The sequence below is a fragment of the Protopterus annectens genome, chromosome 1.part0, assembly GCF_019279795.1.
Source record: "Protopterus annectens isolate FY-2018-M chromosome 1.part0, PAN1.0, whole genome shotgun sequence".
Lineage (NCBI taxonomy): Eukaryota > Metazoa > Chordata > Ceratodontiformes > Protopteridae > Protopterus > Protopterus annectens.
Window position 1 is genome coordinate 865,687,394 of NC_056725.1, and position 15,881 is coordinate 865,703,274.

Sequence of the window (15,881 nt, forward strand, 5' to 3'; positions counted from 1 at the left end):
TTGGATTGAAGGTGTGTGTTTTGTTTCAATAAGAATTCAATGTTTATTTCTTCTTCCTTAATTCTGTTGTCCATTTCATTAACCACTTCTATACCAGTAATCAGAGATTTTTGATGTTGTAGATCTTGGTGTAGCACATCCATTTGTTTTGTGGTTTTCTCTATAAAGTTATCAATTTTAACATCCAGTCTGTCCATTTTAGTTGTTAGTTGCTGAATAGTTGATAGTAAAGACTGAAGCTCTTTCTTAATGCTGGAATCCTGGCTGTTAACCTTGCTGGAACTCATTCTGAACAGAAGTGATGAGAGAGAAATTTCCAAAAAGATTTCTGACAGAAAAATTAGTTAAATTTTCTTTCTTTTTTAGATATTATTCAAGATACTGATATTCCAAATGTTATTAGAAAGAAAATTATTCCATTAGTTGAATTTTGAAGTAATAATTTCCTGTTAATGTAGTTATGTTGGTGGAGCTGAAGAAATCTGCTGCTATCCTGTGTTCATCCTTGGCCACGCCCCAAGTAGTAGAGTCCTTGATAGTCACAAAACTTAGTAAAATGGATCCCTTTGAATGAAGAGCTATGTCAGACTTCAGCACGGCAGATATCACAGATACAGAAAATGTCTTCCTAGAACTAGAATAGCTGCATTTGCTTATATGGGGTACACTGAGTTATTGGAAACCTAGAATATCCTGCTATTAAAACCAATAAGTGTTCAAGGTTATTTATGAGATCATGAAAATCAGTTTTTGGCGACTTTGACATCTGCATCTTCTGCACCTTCCAGCATTGCAGTTTTTGATTGCCACACTAAACTGTCAGGGTAGGAGGTTGGCATAATGGTTATGGTATTTACTTTACAAACACAAGGTACACGGTTTGAGTCTCACCTTTAAGAAACATGGCTAGGCTGTAAAAAGCTCCCTGGGGTCATTAGCCTAATAATCGCTTATGAACTTATGATGTGCTGGGGGTAGGGGTTGGCATAATGTTTAAGGTCTTTACCTCACAAATACGAGGTACAAGGTTTGATTCTAACCTGTAGTTGCTAGCTAGGCTTTTAATAGCCTGTGTACTGATAGCCTAGTATTTTATCATTTCCAGGAAAGCATGTTTTTCCTTTACCATAGCTTTGGTGTTCTCAACTTCAAAATGTGTATCATGTGCAATATACTGAATATATTTTACAATCTCTTAGATATATTTAAGAGATAAACCTTCAATAATTACTTGCCATCTTTTGTAACAGAATTTCCTGTCTATAGTTCTGTTTTTGATCAAGTATATATGTGAATTATTTTTATATATTCTGTGTTAAGTATCTGCCATGCCAAGAGTGTTTCACTTGTAATATAGTGTTCATTTCATTCTCAGCCTGAGCCCAAGTTAAAACTTGTAGCACAGCATGCTCAGCAGTCATGTCTGTGTAGTCATCAGCCATTTTATAATGTCGCTCACTACTCAGTGCTGTCAGTGAAGGATGCCTTGGGATGTAGTCACCTACCAGTGCTGCAGCAGGAGACTTAGTCAGTTAGTGAATTAGATTGATGAGTTGTTGTGTGGTAAACTAGTTTTCAATGACTTCAGGTAGGCATGCCTACAATTATTCCATAGCTACCAAAAGTTCTTTTTGTGAAGAATTTTCTAGAATAGTTTGTTGTAGACCCATTACTATTCATTTTTTAATCGGATCATTGTAGAGAGCTTATGATCAGTATGCAGTGACACCACACACTGGTTTATGATGGAGGTGTTGCTGCCCTTATGCAGGACTGGCTGTGTCTAGATTTTTCATTACATGAAAAATGGCGTTGAGGTATCAGGGCTTAATATGAACACTAAAATGTTAAACATTTATTTTTACTCCAACAGACAAAGAACCAACCACTTCTGCATGGACTGATTATCAAAATGCTTAACTCTCTCTTATGTTTGTATGTCAGACAGGGATAAGGCTCAAAACTCCTTTTAATTTTGTTGCCTAGGAGTGGATGACAGGAAGTTTAGCAGTACGTGCAGTAAGTGGCTGACACCAGCTCATCTGTCATGGGAGAGGGAGGCAGTCCGATCACCATGTGACTGTCTCAGAACAATGGCAGGAGACTGTGCTTGCCACAGCTGGGTATCAAAACAGTGTAAGAAACTTCTCTGTGTGGAAGTTTTTCAGTTCATCTGTGTCTAGTTAAGCACTATATATTAAAAAGCAGAAAAAAGTAGAAAATGATAGCAGAAGCAGCAAACTTAAAAACATCCTAAATCAAAAAATAAAAACTTATTTTGAAATAGTATTAATATTATACAGAATTATTAACTCTAATAGGTACCTGCGGTGGTGGTGCTGCGGTAGCGTTGTCGCCTCACAATAAGATGCTGTCCGGTTTGATTCTCAGCTAGAGCGTCTTCTGTGTGGAGACATGCGTGAATGGGCATACCTTCATTGAAGGTTGTGCATCAGGGCTGGTAACTCACCATGTAAAAATCAACTACCAATCATTAGCAGACCGGAGTTCTGCTGTGGCGACCCCTAACCGGGAAAAGCTGAAAAACACTACATTAACTCTAATAGGTATTCAGAAGTACTCCAAGCAGGGTAGACAGTCTTTTTCCAGTCAAATACTTTATTAAGCACATAGACAAGCAATCCAAACAAAACCAAAAATAAACAGAATGATAGTTTCATCCCAAACTTTCTGACAATATACCTGTTGTCAGGTATGGGAATGGTTTATTTTGTTGTAAAACAAAGTGTATTGGTATACATATTAACAAATTTAAATCCCTTCCCCCATCCTTATAAGTGTGATATTCGAGCTGGTACTGCCCTACTTACTAAATGTCCTAATAATTTAAACCTTATGCACTTTAAATAAAATTAATAGTGATGTGGTACTTTTTATTATTAAGCAAAGTCTGTGAATTTATTAAATACATTAAAATACATGGTTAGAAATGTTTAAACATTAGACCATTTGGCAGTCAAAAAAAATTATACTTTGGTATCCATAAAAAGACATTGTCCAAAACGTAATCTATTTCCGTAAGTTAACAAAGATCACTTTCATCCTTCTAGACTTCCTCAGGTCCATGTACAAGAACCCTGAAAATATATATCTACAAAAAAATCTTACTAAAACTAACCAATATGCATAGTAAAAAAAGTAAACTAAAATTAAAACAAGAATACAACCTTATATGTACATTTAATGAGTAAGTTAAACCAGGAAAGTACCTGAACTTAGTGCTGGCCAGTGTGGGACAGACAAAATACTGTCCTTATAAAAGTAGTTAACACTTAATGCAATAACACTAAAATCAATACTTAAAAATAAATTAATAGCCAAATATAAATTAAATAAAAAGGTATTAATAACTAAAAATGTATAACAATTTAAAGAATAATTAGCTAGTACTGCTATTAAAAGTGATTTACAATAAAGTGGAAAAAAGAGGTGTGATAAACATATTGTACACTACTCTTAAATATTATTTACCATGGTATTAAAACAACTAGAAAGAAATGATTGTGGAAATTTGGAAAAAGATGATAGTAGATAAATAAGGTTAGTGAAAAAATAAAATAAAATTAGTCCTGTAAACAATGTGGCATTTTCTTTCTTGGAGAAAGCTCTTCACCAGCATTCAGAACAGCACCACCACTTTTCCGAATAGTATTATTGTTAGGAAAAGAGGCTTTTTTTAGTCAATGTGTAGGGTCAGAGTCAGAGGCAGGGTCAGGGTTAGTACTTAACACACATAAGTAAGGTGGACAGGGTGGATTTAGAGTTAGAGATAGGGTCAAAGGTAGCTCACATAAGTATGGTGGACAGGGTGGCTTTAGAGTTAGAGGCAGGGCCAGGGTTAGCACACATAAGTAAGGCAGACAGGGTGGATTTAGAGTTAGAGGCAGGACCAGGATTAGCACACATAAGCAAGGTGGACAGGGTGACTTTACTTTCTTCTTCATGTAGTAGTGTTCATTCAGATTGCATCAATTTGTTTGTACTTCAGGGCATCTAAATTTCATTTACCACTCTACCTGTGATTTCAAGTCTTCCTTGTCTTAGAAGGTCTATTTTAGTTATCTACTTTCCTTATTTGTTTTGTTCTGTTATAAGCATCATTTATGTTATGTTATATGAGAATGTGGGTTGTTTTTATTCTCGTTATCCTAGATATATGCCAATTTTTGTACTAATATGCTTTTGTTATTTAAAAAGTGAACATGGATTTGCTGCTAATTTTTTTTACTGATGATCTTAATGTTTCACTTGTTAACTTACAGTGTTGCATAATTTGGAGTGATCTCCCAGGACTCCACTGAAAATGAGACTTCACAGTGGAACATTCCTGGTTAATATATATATATATATATATATATATATATATATATATATATATATATATAAAACACTAAGAAATTAACTTTGTGGCAATAACAGCATTCAAAGAATAGTAAATCACACCAAGTGATTTGAGTGTGGTTATAGATATATATATATATATATATATAGATATATATATATAAATACAATAGTAGTCATACAAAATGAACAGTACCTTAAAGTGTACAAGAGTAACACATCCACACAAATAAGTAAGCACATTGTTTATGTGGTCTTTGCCAGCGTTACTGATGCAAGCTTTTGTATGTTACATTTTTCAGAAACCTAAATGATCCCAAGTACTGCACAGGTGGTTTTCATGGTTCTGACAATCAATTTAATAATATGCAGGTGAGTCTATAAACTTGTCATTAATGCAGAAAAATAATCAAATATTAAACTTAGTGGAAACAGAAAAAAACATATGTGATGTAATTCTTTAACTCATTGCATTACAGTGCTTGCAATACTGACTGCCCAAACAGTATAGGTTATTGCATAGTGTGTTCCATTGTATTTACTTTTTTGTACCAAGTGCAGCTACTTGAAACAATATAAGCTAAGAAACATACAAAGCATGCTTGTAAGTACCACGTGACCACATTAGTTTGTGAAATTGTTTATTCACAAACCTTAGCAAAGTTAAATGAGAAACATTGAGTATTACCCCCAAGCTCAATTTTTAATATTTCTTGTTGATCATATGGGGCTTGTGAGTTAAGCAGCTAAGAAAAAGGCCTTGTACTCCAACAGATGAAAGATCTAGAGATAAGCGAGACAGCCTTTAATTCTCAGGATGTTCCATTTGCCCTGTGAGATGCTGCAAAGTGCATGACAGCCTATGGCTGATGTAGACTCCAAAACTAATTCAGCATGACTTTACAAAAATTACCAAGAGAGTGAATTCTAATCCTATGCTATGCCCTTAATCATATACTATATTAGGTAAAACAAGTATATGTATGTGCAGTTAGTTATCTTTTGAAAAAAATGCTGTTCTGCCATATATGAGGGTGGTGCTGAGTAGTTCTAGGCCTGACCAACTGTCGAAAGTCTGAGCATTATTTTGCCTCTGTAGCTAAAAAGAGGGTTATTTTATCTTGTAAAGTGCCAGTTTGCAGAATCCCAACATTCTGTTTTGATATTGTTTCAGATCATTGATTGAACTATGTCAACAAAAAGTGTGGAATTTTCAGGTGTGGAACTCCGAGCCGTCATGAAGTTTCTATTCCTGCAGAAGAAAACTCCAAAGGAAATCTATGAATGTATGATGAAAACATTGAGTGACAAGTGCTGTTCTTACTGAACTGTGAAGAAGTGGTGTGCAAATTTTCAGCTTGGAGATTTCGAGACTGAAGATGCAGCATGGTCTGGGTGGCCTCAGACAGCTTCAACTGCTGACCATGTCCATGACCTGATTATGGCAGATCGGTGAATATCAGCTAAAACAAATTGCTGAGACACTACAGGTATCCAGGGAAAGCGTTGGGTTTATAATCCATGAGCAGCTGGATATGCAGAAGTTGTCAGCCAAGTGGGTGCCCAAATATTTGAATGCCGATGAGTAAAGACGTGGAGTGGACACTTCCTAGTTGATTTTGTTGCAATTTTGTCAAGCTGGTGCCAACTTTTTGGAATGACTAGTTACTGTTGATAAAACATGGTTATACCACAATGATTCTGATACAAAAAAACAGTCCATGCAATGGTGGCACTTAGGTTCACCAAGACCAAAGAAGTTCAAAACACAAAAGTCAGGAGGAAAGGTCATGGCCATGCTTTCGGATCAGGAAGGAGTTGTAATGACTGACTGTCTTCCAAGGGGCCAAACAATTAATGCAGAACCACTACCATAACTTACTGTGCTAATTAAAGGAGGCATTGAAAGAAAAAAGGAGAGAGAAACTGCAGAAAGGATTTCTCTTTTTGCAAGACAATGCACCTGTTCACAAGGCCAGCAAAACAATGGATGTTTTGGGGGTTAGAATGCATAGACCACCCACCCTACTCACCAGATCTTGCTCCATCTGACTATTTCCTGTTTCCAAACCTTAAACAGGGTATGAAAGGGTGGCAATTTTCGAGTGATTCAAAGGTGATTGCAGCAGCTGAGCAGTATTTCAGTGACCAGACTTCAGATTTTTTTGTCAGGGTTACAAAAACTTCAGACACGATGTGTCATGTGTGTTTAACTTCAGGGTGAATATGTAATATTACTTGCTCCATGTCATTCCCTTCTAGATCGGGCTTTGAACTTTTCAGCATCCCCTCGTATATGCTGTCTTGGGACTGCAAAGCACGCCTGAAGTTTTAAAGTTCTTTTATGTCCAGCAAAAGTCCTATATCAGGAAGGAAGAACAGATGTATCAGAACTTATTTTATTTGCATGTAAAAAATGTGTTAGAAGAAAAAAAATGTTAAAATAGCTTATTAAAAGGAGTCTGTGAGCAAAGAATGTTTCAGAAATAGAGGTATGGGACAAAAAAGAGCACACAGTTTGTAAAAAAAAATAGATGTTTTATGTCTAATGTGAGGAAGTATTTTTTCATAGCAGTTGTAAGGGAAGCATAGATTAATCTTGAGGAAGTAGAATTTGTGAATATGAAACAAATCATTTAACTGGGTTCCTATTAAATCAGCGAACACTTAACATAGTGAACGCTGTTTAATCAACCTTGTTTACTCAAAATGGCAAAATCCCGAAAGCACGGAACAGCGATTTATTTATTTTTTTTCCCAGGGAAAAAAAAAATCACTGGGCCGTTTTTGGGACTTTGCCATTTCCTCTATTGTGGTGTGATCTTGGAGTTGGTATATTTAAGTAGGAGGAGTGTGGGAGGCACAGCCCCCCATTTTATTTTGTGGGTTTATTTTGTTTTGTTTTTTGTTTTTTTTTTAATGGATCAGTGATTTTATGGATCAGCAATTTTTTTCCCTAGGAAAAAAATCGCTGATCCATGTGTTCGGCATTTTGGTGTTTCGACACATTAGGGTCGATTATACAGCATTCGCTTTTTAAGCATTCACTGATATAATATAAACTCCATTTGACTTTCCAACCAGTGATTCTTCCATCAGAAACTTATTGTATGTCAGGTATAAAACTCAACTCATTCTATTTTATTAGCTTGGAGCAAACAAATGAACTTTCATACTGGTGATTTTTAACTGATTGTTGACTCTAGGGAATCAGATATGAAAATGATATGATATGTTAAAATAGCACATCAAGAATATGGGTCTGACTATGATGCCTGGAGTGGAGAGGATCATTTGTTTTTTGGCTAAATGTATAGTTTGAGTCAAGTCTCACAACATTCTACAAAGTGTGTTGCCTAACTTGTAAGCCAGTCAAACTGGATGAGAGCTTGCAGTTCATAAGACATTTGTTTTGTAATTTTAAAGCTGTTCATTTATCCACAAAGAAAATACTCCTCCAGAAGTTAAACTTAGGTGGATAAATCCAATCCCAAACACTGCTCTACCATACAAATCCCAACTGGAATCTCAACATTAACTGTAAAATAATTATAAGCATTAATAACAGAAGTCTCCTCTGTCACCCTTGTACACTGATCACTGAGTAATATCAGAGCTCTGTAAGAGACAAAGATTATAAAAAAATGGACAGGCAGATAGAGAAAATGTGTATGACTAAACTTTTTGCAGAATCATGATGATACATAAATGGAGTAAAATAGGAAAGGTTTCTGCTCCTGCAGGAAGGTCAGTCATCATGGGAACACAGCTCAGCCATTGGCAAATGAATGCAACTGCTTGCATGATGTTTGGGGAAGGGGTGAGAATTCCAGACCTGTAACACTATTATGCAGCTGGCTGAGAAATGACAGATGACAGTCTGATATAGAAAATGAAAAAGATTACCCTCGAGAGAAGATGGAGAAAGGGGAACTTTATGATATTAGACTGAATGATCATGAATTTCTTATGGAGAAAAATGTTTTGAATGTCCCAGTAGTAATTATAGTTCTGAATAAGAATGCAGTACTACAAACAAAAAATGAAATCCGTTTCAAGAAGGATGGAGGTTGTTAGGCCAGAAATGGACTTTTGTGGCCAGATTAAAGTAGGGCTCGGTAGCACTGCAACCATCATACCTCTCAACTTCCTAGCTCCCCAAATCTGGACAAAGCCTTAAATAATGGGGATACAAAGACCCAAAAATAGGGACAGATTTTAAATATTGCTCTTATAAACTTAGAATGTTAGAATAGCAGGTGTTATGGTATGTTATGTTAGCTTGTATTTTCTGAAGGGTATGAAGTCTTAAACTCAAATGTATGTCATTATTTAGTGATTTCAATCCTCTGTAGTTTGCCAGAAAAACACACATTTTAAGAGGAGCAGACCAAAAATATGAGGCAAAACTCTGGACATTCTGCAGATATCTGGTCAGCACTGAAGTATGGCAACCATGTAGAAGGTGGCACAAATATGATTGCAGAGTTATGAAGTGCTTCAGTCTTTGCAGTCTTATTTTGTCATGTGCGATAACACAGCAAATGTTATGAGGCCCATGGCTTAGGTACATGACTGGTGTGCCTTTCTCTGTGCACATTATTAATTTGATGTTGAAATTCTCACCCAGGATCAACATATGCTCTGCTTAATTTATGTTACCTATACAATCTGCAGTCACTTTAGTCACTCTGTGATAGACAGAATGCTATTATGTCTGATTCAAGTAGATAAAAGGCATCCATTTTATTAGATTAGATTCAGAGGTGCTGACTACACTATTGCTCTATGAGGATCTTAAAAAGCCTAACCTTAAATTCCCATGATAGATTTTTACCCTAATATTTTGCACATGAATAACCCAGAAGCAGGCAGAACAAGGAAATGGTGTTGCCCCTGTCCATGATTATCCAAGAAGTCCCACATGAAAGGGCGGTATCTACTAGATAATGTCTCAGATGTTAGAACAGTAGTTTGCAGTTCATCAGAATGCAGTGCAACAATGCAATGAGAAAAATAATTAAATACTACCCACAGGCATTGGGTAACTTGAGTCCAAGGATGCTGGTTTCAACGGGTCTTATCTCAATGAGCTACTTGTGAATATTATACTCCCACTGACACTTTGTTTTCTTGCCTACTTACTTACTGTTTGTTTAATGGTTGGCTGGTCTGTTAACCCATTTCAGCCATGACAAAAGCTCAGCGAGCAACTGAAAAGAGCATACTACGGTGGAAGTGAGAATTACATAGTTAACTGGGGTAAAATGCAATAGCCAAAATTTGCATCAGAGACAATTAGGCATACACTGCAAACAAAAAGAATATGGGTGAAAATACAACCAACAAAGGAGTCAATAAGACCTGAGTTGTACTTACTTATGCGACTGACAGTAAAGAAATTACCAACATAATTAGAAGGCACTGGCCAATTTTGACTCAGGATACGAAACTTCAAAAAATAGTGGGAGACTTTCCATGTTTTGCTTACAAAAGCAAGAAAAATTTGAAAAGATTGCTTTGCAATAAGGACGGTTTTAAAAGATCGTGAACCAACAAAAAGGGACCATAGCTTGTGGAAACTGTACAGCTTGTCATCTTATTGATTATAGCAATGACTTCATTCACCCAGTCACAGGATACACACATAGAATTAACTGTGCAGCCACATGCACTACGTTTCATGTTGTCTGTTTAGCTACCTGCACACTCTGCTCTGCTTTTTATGTCGGCAAAACTGACCAAATGCTTAAGCAGAAGATACAAAGACATATTCGAGACATATGCAATGAGGATGAACATAACGGATTAACAGAATGCAACACATTTCTTTGCATTCAAAGCACTGGAGGTTGTTTCTGTCAATCAAAAGAAAGGAGATATTGCAAATGCAACAGAACAACAAGAAGTTAAGTGAATTAATCTACAGATGGATCGAACCTCATAGTTCCACTCAGACCGATACTAAATGCCAGAAGGAACAAGATTGGTTAAGAAAAAGGTGTGTACGCCATCGAGACACACTATTTGACCGAATAAGAGATGTGTTTCTTTTAAAGAATATTATTGGTCTAATAACAGGAAATGAAGTAAAACCATTACTATCTCTTTAAACATGGTTACTATATATGGAATTGAAGTCCCTAATGTTTCTACGATCTGAAGAAGATAATTTGAAAGAGCTTATCATATGATATGGGACGCTGACCTTTATTCTCCTTTAACTTTACGTATTTTAACCTGTTCATTAAAGAAAGTGAAGATTTTACAGACCTTGGTGGTGAATCTAGACCTTTACTTTTATTTTTGCTTCATTTTTCCATGGTTCACCTTTAGTAGCGAGTAGGTATCTGTTTTTCTGTATCATCACAATAACAGTAACACACGGGAAAAAGATTTGGGCCTTTGTATGTCCATTAACAATACAGTTAACTGAAACTCAGATGACACGTCCACCCCAAGCCAATGTGCAATGCACCAGAATGTGTTAACTGTATCAATCTATAACTAACCCCCCCCAAAAAAAATTATAAAACCAACTTAACTGTTTCTTTCAATATTTTACTATACAAAAATATTTAAAAATTGACATAGGTAAGAATACCCTGGAAGTTCTTCCTGGGACATACTTGTCCTCCCTGAAACATCAGCACTGACATCAATCACATGTTATTGTGCATGTTTCACTGAGCTCTCTGGATCCCTGAAAGTGGACAGGAACTCTTCATTTGGTGTCAGAAGTGGCTCTGTAGCAGCCCCCTCTTGTAGCCAGCTGTCCACGGGCCACTGCAGCTGCTCTCCTGCAGGCCAGTGAAATCATGTTAGTGGCCCTGTAATGCACCTGATCATATGTCTAGCTATGTCCCCCAACAGCGTTCACATTGTTCACAATCTGGTTCCTAATTTATATTCTTCCAGACATATCCCCGCATCCTTTCTCAAACAGAAAGGCACCATGTTGCCAATATGCTTTGGACAATGATGTCGATTTTGGGGTCACTGAAGGGGGGTTTTCAGGAATTGGGACTCTTGGGTGCCAAAGTCCTAGGTGACATAAAACACAAAGGAAGGATAATACACAGACATATCACATAAATAAAAGTCCTGCTTAGATATAACACATAAATTTCACATAAATAAAAGACCTGCTTAGATATAACGCAAATTATTAGTTTTTCAATATTACCCACTGGAGAAAAAAACTTTCAAGTTATTCAGATATTAAAAAAAAGGTTATGTGGTTGTAACATATCACAGTCACATACATACAAATGTTTTATACAAAACAAGGAGTAACAATAGCAAAGCAAACTTCTGTAAAAACATTTTGGTTGTGGCAACACAGAGATGGAACTTGGCTCCCCCACCCCCAAAACAACAGGCAAATGACATTTCTGTAACAAACAAAGGAATAAAACATCAGTGAATTGTTGCAACTGCTATCAAATAAACTGCCCCCAACACATGTGTATGTATTTACCACATGACATTTATATTTATGCAATTGCCAGTCACCTCTACCTGTGGTTAACACTCCCCTAGAGGTGTCTATGGGCCATCCTAGAAGGCTAACACCCCTGTTGCTGTTGTTTGTCTTTTCGGCTTTTCCCAGTAAGGGGTCGCCACAGCAGAACTCTGGTCCGCTAATGATTGGCAGTAGATTTTTATGGTGCCGAGTTGCCAGCCTGACGCCCAACCTTCAGCGAAGGAACACCCATTCACGCATGTCTTTTGGAGGCCACGCAACCGCAGGGAGGACATGCAGACTCCACACAGAAGGAACTCCCCACACACTAGCTGAGAATCGAATGGGAGAACCTCCTGTTGTGAGGCAACAACGCAACCGCTGTACCACCTCGGCTTTGAAGGCTAACACCCCTGTGTTATTGACAGTATAGGACATTTAATTTTATTGAAGTAAAAGAAGAATGTAAAGAGAAACAGTTGCAAAATTAACACGTGATAAAAGTTAAATAAGACTGTGCATCTGAGAAAGTTAAATGCCCTGACAAAAATGCCTGTCCCATCAGTAAACTTATAAGACGTGCATACAGATAAAAGTAGCATTTGCTAACACATACATATATATCTATCTTTATCTATATATATATATATATATATATATATATATATATATATATATATATATATGTATAGGTTCATAGGTAGATACTAGGCTATCTGCCCTAGGGCATTTGTAAGCCTAGCCAGGGTGTATTTGACTTCTGCTTCCCTATTAGATTAGCCTACTGTGCCTCTGTAGAGTAGGTCACAGAAGGTACCCTTTTAAGATTAGTTTACTTTGCCTCTGTCTAGCAGGGACACAGAAGAGATCCCAGGGGTGAATTTGTGATTTCCCATCCACGCGTCCAGATTTTGCTTGAAGAGGGTCAGCGAGGGGCTATGTCTAACATGAATTGGGATTCTATTCCAGAGTGAGGGGAGCCTCTTGGAAATGAATCTGTCCCTCCAGCATGTCCTATTTATTTTTGTGCTGAGGTTTAGGTCCCTGGAGCATGTAGCTCTAAGGGACTTGGATTTTTTGAAGTGGAGCATGTCCATTAATTCTGGGTTTGACATGGCTTTGTACATCAGGCATAGATCACCTCTGAGTAGGCGGTAAGCAACTGAGTAGAGCTGGAGTTTCTTTAGTCAAGCTGCATAGGACATCTGTTTGTAGCCCATGATCCTCTTCATGAGGTACTTTTGGGGTCTCTCCAGTTGCTGCAGGTGTCGGGTAAGGTACATCCCAAAAGGGGCATTGTATTCAGTTATGGGCCTGATGAGTGACGAGTAGAGGGGCACAATGACCTCTCTTGATCTAGATGTGAACCCTTTCGTGATAAGGCAGGCTATATAGGAGGTCTTTCTAACCACTTTTGCAACATGATTATCAAAGGAAAGATTACTATCTACGTTGGTCCCCAAATCTCTAATTACTTCTTCCGTACTTAATGGATTACCACCTATGTGGTAATTTGTGGGCACCTTGTTTTTCCCAAACGGGATGACTATGCACTTTTTAGCATTTAGCTTGAGGCCGTGGCTCTGGCACCAAGCATCCGTCTCTGTGAGACCCTTTTGGAGGATGCTTGTGTCAGCTGGAGATTCGATTATGGCACCCAGTTTGCAGTCATATGCGAACTTTGTCAGCCATAATCCCCCCATGTCAGCCTAACCTCAGAGAAGTATATACCGAACTAGAGAGGTCCCAGAACTGAGCCCTGTGGGACGCCACTTGTAACTGGTTTGGATTCGGACATGGCAGCTGCGATTCTGACCATGTGGGTTCTATCTCTGAGCCAGTTTGCAACCCATCTTGTGATATAGGGGTTGTTATTTAAGATGGTAAGCTTATTTATGATGCCCAAGTGGGGTGTTGTGTAAAAGGCTTTTGCGAGGTCCAGGTAGGCTGTGTGGACTACCTTGCCCTCATCTATGGCTTTGGTAACTGCCTCAAAGAAATCAACTAGGTTTAAGAGACAAGATCTGCCCTTAACAAAGCCGAATTGGGTAGGGTCCAGTGTCTAGGCTCCCAATGTCTTTGTTTATGAGTTCCATGATAATATGCTCCATAGCTTTACAGACCAGACTAGTCAGGCTTATGGGGCAATAGTTTCCGGGGTCCGTTGTGGCACCACCTTTGTGGAGTGGGACCACTGTAGCTGTACGCCATTCTTTGGGTACATATCCTGTAGTAAGGCTAAGTTTAAACAGTGACTTAATGTGAGGGTTCAGTTCTTCTTGGAGCTCATGTAAGACACAGCCTGGGACACCGTCTGGTCCCATAGATGCTGTTTTTTTGCTTTGGAGAGGGCAGCTTTCAGCTGTGCATCTGTGATGTCAGGGAGGTTACATTCAGTTGGGATAGGCATTTGCTCCTTTGGGGGGGAAGGGGAGGAGAAGTTTGCGCTGAATCTGTCTGCCAGAATGTTGGCTATGTCTGTAGGCTCGATATATTTTGTACCATTATGCAACAATTCAGAGCATATCTGGGAGTTCCTGCCCATGTTCCTGACATAACTAAAGAAGGCCTTGTGATTATCTTTAGTGTCTAGGGCAATTTTTCTTTTGAAACTGGCCTTTGTTGATTTTATGAGGGATTGAAGTTTCTTGCTAATACTGATCAGAGATGCCTTCTCTTTTTGGGATTTTGCTCTGTCATGTAGTGGCTTCCTCCTTCTGTTGTATAGCTTATTTATGGCCGGGGTCCACCAGACCAGTCTCCTGTTTTTGGAGGAGTGAGTCTTGGTTTTATTTGGGATAGTACGATCCATGCATTCCTGCAGGTGCTCATAGAATGCATTTGTAAAGGATTCTGCGGATTGGGCTGTATTATCCTCTGGCCCAGGGGCTTTGAAGGATTCCACCTCAGTCTTGAGAAGTGCAAAGTTGGCTTTTGAGAAATTCTTTACAGTGATTTTCTTGGCTGGGGGTGGGGATGGGATATGGATGTCCAGGGAAATTTGTTTGTGGTCTGATCTTACCAATGAGGGGTTTACCTCTGGTGTGGAACATAGAGTCCCCATGTTGGTGATGACCAGGTCCAATATGTTGTTCCCTCTTGTGGGAGTGGTGACCACTTGTTCCATTGCATTAGAATTTATAAATTCAAGGAGCTGTTGGGCGAGGGTGTTTGGGCTTGAGTAGTTTTCCCAGTCAATGTTTGGGTAGTTGAAGTCACCCACTAGCATAGTGTTTGGAGAGGCCTTCATATTCTCCAGTGTTCTCAGGAATACCAAGTGGGGTTCCTGTAATAGGGAGGGTGTTCTGTAGCAGGCTATAAACTGAAAGGCAGTTTTGCCCGCTCTTAGTTGCACATGGATGGTTTCCGATGCTTCGTGCAGTGCCACTAACCTGGAGGTGTAGGTATCTTTGATGAATATAGATACCTCCTTTTGTGTTTTGGTCCGAGTTTTGGGGCCAAAACACATGGTATGAGTTATAACATGGTAGTGCTGGGGTGCTCTCGGGAGCCTTGAACCAGGTTTCTGTTACTGCATGGACATCGATTTTCTTCATACTGAGGAGAGCCTCGAGTGCGTGCATCTTGAGGTTTAGAATTCTGGCATTGAGTAGCATTACCTTTAGTTTTTTTATCCTTGGGTTGTCTATGGAGGTGGGTTTGTCCTTTGAGCCTTGCCTAAAAAAGGCACTATGGGGGTGGCAAGAGCCTTGGCCAGTATATGAAAGCCTAAGGGTGACAGGTGCAAGCCGTCCCTAGAGAAGCAACGTGGCTTGTCGAGCATGTCATCCCAGGCTGACAGACACTGGATCCCCTTTGAATGACACCAATACTTTAGCCAGTTGTTGAAACTGATCATTTTGTCTTTATACTGTGGCATCATTCTTGGTGAGGGCAAGATGCTACTCAAGGTCAGGGTCATACCAGCCTGGGCTACATGGTCAGAGAGCTCCTCTATGTCTCTTTTCATGTAGTCCAGGGAGGTATGTCTCAGGTCATTCACACCAGCATGGGCAATGACGGAGTCATACTTGTACTTGCTTTGGAGTGACCT

At 38.6% G+C, this 15,881-nt stretch overlaps 1 protein-coding gene across 1 annotated transcript in view; it reads left to right on the forward strand.

Moving 5' to 3' along the window:
* The window catches only part of ENPP1 (ectonucleotide pyrophosphatase/phosphodiesterase 1), a 1,288,649-nt gene that overhangs the window by 1,030,080 nt on the left and 242,688 nt on the right, over positions 1–15,881 (forward strand). The window contains exon 16 of the mRNA XM_044063702.1: positions 4,665–4,734. Within this exon, the coding sequence (XP_043919637.1) occupies positions 4,665–4,734 (70 nt within the window). The remainder of the gene's footprint in view (positions 1–4,664; positions 4,735–15,881) is intronic.